Source organism: Stegastes partitus, unplaced genomic scaffold, assembly GCF_000690725.1.
Source record: "Stegastes partitus isolate 25-593 unplaced genomic scaffold, Stegastes_partitus-1.0.2 Scaffold672, whole genome shotgun sequence".
NCBI classification, from domain to species: Eukaryota; Metazoa; Chordata; class Actinopteri; family Pomacentridae; genus Stegastes; species Stegastes partitus.
Window position 1 is genome coordinate 313887 of NW_007578403.1, and position 4458 is coordinate 318344.

The 4458-nt window shown below is 41.7% G+C and overlaps 1 protein-coding gene across 1 annotated transcript in view; it reads right to left on the reverse strand.

The window, feature by feature from the left end:
• Positions 1-746: 746 nt before the first annotated feature.
• stk33 (serine/threonine kinase 33) overlaps positions 747-4458 on the reverse strand; it is an 8609-nt gene continuing 4897 nt past the window's right edge. The window contains exons 7-13 of the mRNA XM_008290426.1: positions 3128-3203; positions 2939-3051; positions 2764-2849; positions 2551-2680; positions 1915-2054; positions 1186-1281; positions 747-901 (exon numbers count right to left, since the gene is read on the reverse strand). Of these exons, the coding sequence (XP_008288648.1) occupies positions 752-901; positions 1186-1281; positions 1915-2054; positions 2551-2680; positions 2764-2849; positions 2939-3051; positions 3128-3203 (791 nt within the window). The 3' untranslated portion in view covers positions 747-751. The remainder of the gene's footprint in view (positions 902-1185; positions 1282-1914; positions 2055-2550; positions 2681-2763; positions 2850-2938; positions 3052-3127; positions 3204-4458) is intronic.

The window sequence follows — 4458 nt, forward strand, 5'->3', positions numbered from 1 at the left end:
TTGTGTTGTTGTTGTTGTCATTTAATATTAAACATACAGCAGTGCTGTGTTCACTTCCGTGTTCTATCTTTGGCACATTTAAAGCCTTTTACTACTATATACATATATCTATACGGTAACAGACACTAAGAGTATAGAAAATGTATGTTAACAGTGCATATAAATAAGGAGATAGCATTAATAATAACAAGATACGCTGCTAGCAGTGAGCAGATGACTAAATAACAGTTTCATTAAGGAATCAGCTGTGCTCAAGTCTCCCAGGTGGCTGTCTTTACTCGACTAACTAATTAGGTCGTTGCTGTACGATAAAAGCGTCAGTAAAATCCGACAAACTCGTTCAATCTCTACACAATAAAAAGTAAGTCCGTATCTAGGCTGCTCGGTGCTCTCAGAGAGTTTACTGTGTAATAGCAAGCGTTTGTTCAGCAGCTCTGCCCCACCTCACACGGAGGCCTTGTCTTTTGGCACATGGCAGAGCTGAAGTTGAACCATCAGCTCCAGTGGTTTTTCTTGTACAGTTTTCCCATCTGTGTCAGATTCCCATTTGTTAGTCACTCCTGTCACTGCTCAGTCTCTGGCCATCAGAACCATAAAGGCAGGAGTTACATTCACATCGACATAATCAAAAGAAAACAACAAGTGTGTATTCACCATGCTAAGCACAAGTCCACCTCTAGCTTAGCTTTTCCTGCTTCTCACCTTTTCCCGTGTGACATGGCTGGTTTTTTAGTCTGAATGGGCACTGGTCTTAGAGCGGGTTCTGGTGGTTTGCAGGGGCCAGTCCTACTTTACTAGAGGTAGAAGGTCTCTGGCTATCTGCCTTACGTGGGTTGGAGGGTGGTTTCTGTCCTGCACTGAGGGCCTTCTTGCCCTGAGGCCTGCGTTGCTTTACACTCGGCTGTGTGGAGGGTTTCACACTAGCGTGAGACTGCAGGGACAAGATTCATATTCATCTTACGTAATAGAATTAACTATGACATTCATGTAAAAACAGCTGTATGGCTACACCTTTATTAACATCTCCTGTAAGAGGTCATTCTGGCACCATCTAGTGGTGACTCAAGGTAAAAGGCAACATGGAGGCACAAAGGCAGTTGAGAAAGGAAATGTAAATCCAGAATTTATAGCAGTAAATATTTGTGGTCTGAAAATGTAGGTCAAGCTGTAGGAGGTTCAACAAACCTGTGTGGCGGCTGGCTGTCTCTGGGTGTCAGAGCTGCTGATGCGCTTGTCCTTCTGAAGGCCGCCGCCACTCTTGTTCGCCTTTATTCCATGATGCTAGAATAACCCAAAGGGAAACATGAGAGATCTATACCTGGATTCCATGACCATTCATAATGGATAAGGGCTGACCTATAGAGCAGGAGCTTACTTTAACGGAAACTTCAGTTTTGTTTTGTTGTGTTTCTGACCTGGAACAGTGAGCTTCAACTAATGGAACTATTATGTTATTAATTATCGACATGAATGAAATTAACAAATCACAGACATCACAGTAACTTTCAACAACTCTGCACAAGCGCTTCCAAACTTATTTCATGTGAAACTTCTCATTGCAATTTAAAAACATGCAGATTTAAGGAGTCTGGGGGTTTTGAAAAATACTCTAAAACAAAACGTACGTGTGTGTGTGTGTGTGTGTGTGTGTGTGTGTGTGTGTGTGTGTGTGTGTGTGTGTGAGGTTGATTAGTTGGTGACATTTTTAACAACTTTGTAAAGATAGTTTTGCTGATTTATCTACTCAACAGGAGAGTCCAGGTTTAAACTCTAATAATGACCACATGAGGCGTGTGATGTGGAAGCAGATATAACAGACAACAGCACAGACATCGATCACTAACAGTGCGTTAATAGATTAGAGGGACTTAGTTAAACTATCACAGGTGAGTGTGGTAGGCAGACGTGCAGTACCAGTTTGGTTGATGCCGAGGATGCGCGGGAGCTGCTGCTTCTCTCAGGCCTGAGCTTAGCATTGCAGCTGCAGTTGCTGTTTGTTTCCGGTGACGCCGGCGGGGGGATTGGGAGTGGTTCCACCTCCAGGGGCTGTGCTCCTGTTGTGGCCGATTTTAAATAACAGTCATTGACATGAACAGAACCGTACATGGATGGTGTATATCTCTGTCTATCCCTCTCTGCTTTCCTGTTGCTCAGTAGTCTCCATTTGATGATAACAAATGTCTTATATTTACATATTACAACCAGCTAGCGTGTGAATTTGACCATACATGTTAACTTTATGCAGCTGTACTGTCCTTCCTGGTAAGAGATGCTGCTCAGCATCTGTTAAAGCTCAGCATCAAGATACTTCAAATGCAGTTTTCTACAACATTTGAGGTGTAGTACTCCTCAATGATACATCTGACACCTCGACTGTAGCATTTAGCAGTGCAGAAATCAGCACTCAAAGTATATTAAAATGTTGTGTTAACACTTGATGCTACCACTTAGCTCTCACTGCTGAAACCAAACCGACCGTGAGAGACTTTTTTTCTTGTCTTCATCTGCTGTTTTCATATATATCAGTTTCATACATTATCACAAACACACTTATTTTGATTGAAAAGATCAAATCATGACATGGAGGATTTAAATAGTCAGTATTACTCTCTTCCTGTTCCATGTAGTTCTGCATCATCTCGAGCATGTTGGACGGCGCAGCAGGCGCATTAGTGTCGCCCTGTTAGACAAAGCACCTGGTAAGAGCTCTTCATGTGACACATTTAAAGTTTATGGATGCAGCTGGTAGAATCGGTGCCTTACTGTAATCCAGGGGCTTTCTCGGAGCTGATTAGCGGTCATGCGGAAGGCGGGCTCAACTTTCAGGAGGCAAGTCAATAGATGTTTTGCTGTTGAGACAAACCCAAGTTCATAAGTGAGTTAGCAACAAGATGCACTGCTCTCAACTGCGACTTTACATTTATGTAAGAAGTGTCACCTGCATCGCTGACTGTGTCCCAGATGGGTTGAGTAAATCTGACTCCGTTGTTCATAATCTCCTGAAGCAGGAGTGCCTTTGTTTTGGAAGCAAACGGAGGTTCCCCGCACAGCCTACAGGGAAACGCAGCTCAGACATACGTGTCCACAGCATGTGTGTGCTCAAAACAGCATACGTGTGTCTACTTACAACATATACATAACGACTCCTATGCTCCACACGTCGCACAAGTGGCTATAACCGCGGTCGCTCATCATTTCAGGTGCTGAAAATTACACAGATACACAGCTTTCTTCATGTGGGACAGAAATCTGGGAGCAGACAGTGCTAGTTAGAACTCATGTTGACCACTAGTGGTGCTGCTGAGCCCTGTTTCAATAACACCACACTGTGTATGTTGTGTTTTATCGGCACATTCACAAGGACATACAGACACACACACAACGAGCAAAGGAGCGAAGAGACACACGGGGAAAATGCATATCCACAGCTGGTGGCAGTAATGAGTCATAAAAGGCAGCAATGCACCAATAAAAGGGGAGGAGGGGAAAAACAGACACCCGCAGGCTGGAAAAATGCAGGTTTCAAAATTTCGTTTTGGAAAAAAAAAGTGAGTTATGATGTTGGTAATGTCGCGACTTTGCACCAGCAGTTGTCAAAGTAAAGCGTCTTAGATTCAGTGTGGACCCGACACAGTGTGCGTCACCTCCAGGTCGATCAAACTCACATTTTATTTCCAGATAAAGAAACATTCAACACCTATTTTTTGTTTACTTTGAAACCTGTGGTGTTTATATCCACGCTATTATCTGCTAGCAGATTTCTTCTTCCACAGCTTTTCCAGCACCTTTTTTGGCATTCATGAAATAAAGAAATGGAAATATTGTCTTGCATTCCTCTACACATTTGTTTCATCCCTCTCTGTGCTTTGCTGTAATGTCTGCATGCTGGTAAAGCATACAACAGGTACCAATTATAACAGCTCTGTAGCACCACTACTGTCAGGAACATTTTATTTTATTTATTATTTCAATTTTATTGAATTTCCCTTCTGGGATAAATAAAGTATTTTCATTCATTTCATTTCAAAACATTTAGGTGTAATAACATCTATACCTGAGTAAGCATATACAATACTGTGCATACGTTTAAACTGTAAATTAGATGGTTTCCAAAAAAACATTTGGTTATTTTTCAGTCTTCTAAACAAGCATTTCATGAGGAAATATGACGTTTTAGATTTCCAAACATTCCCTTTGCAACAAATAAATATTCAGAGTTATGTAGTAAGAGAACAATTACACCAAACAGATGCTAATAAACCAAATTATTAACTTAGCTGAACTAAAATCATTACCAAAGAAAGAACCAGATGCATAGGAAGGATAAAAGTGGGTACAACCAACAAGATGAGGTTGCTGAAGAAGTGACAATTTCATCTAAAAATCTTAAACCGTGGTAACGACACAGAAGATGGTTCTCCTGCCTCAGCAAGTCTCTCATAGGCAGACATTTTGCAG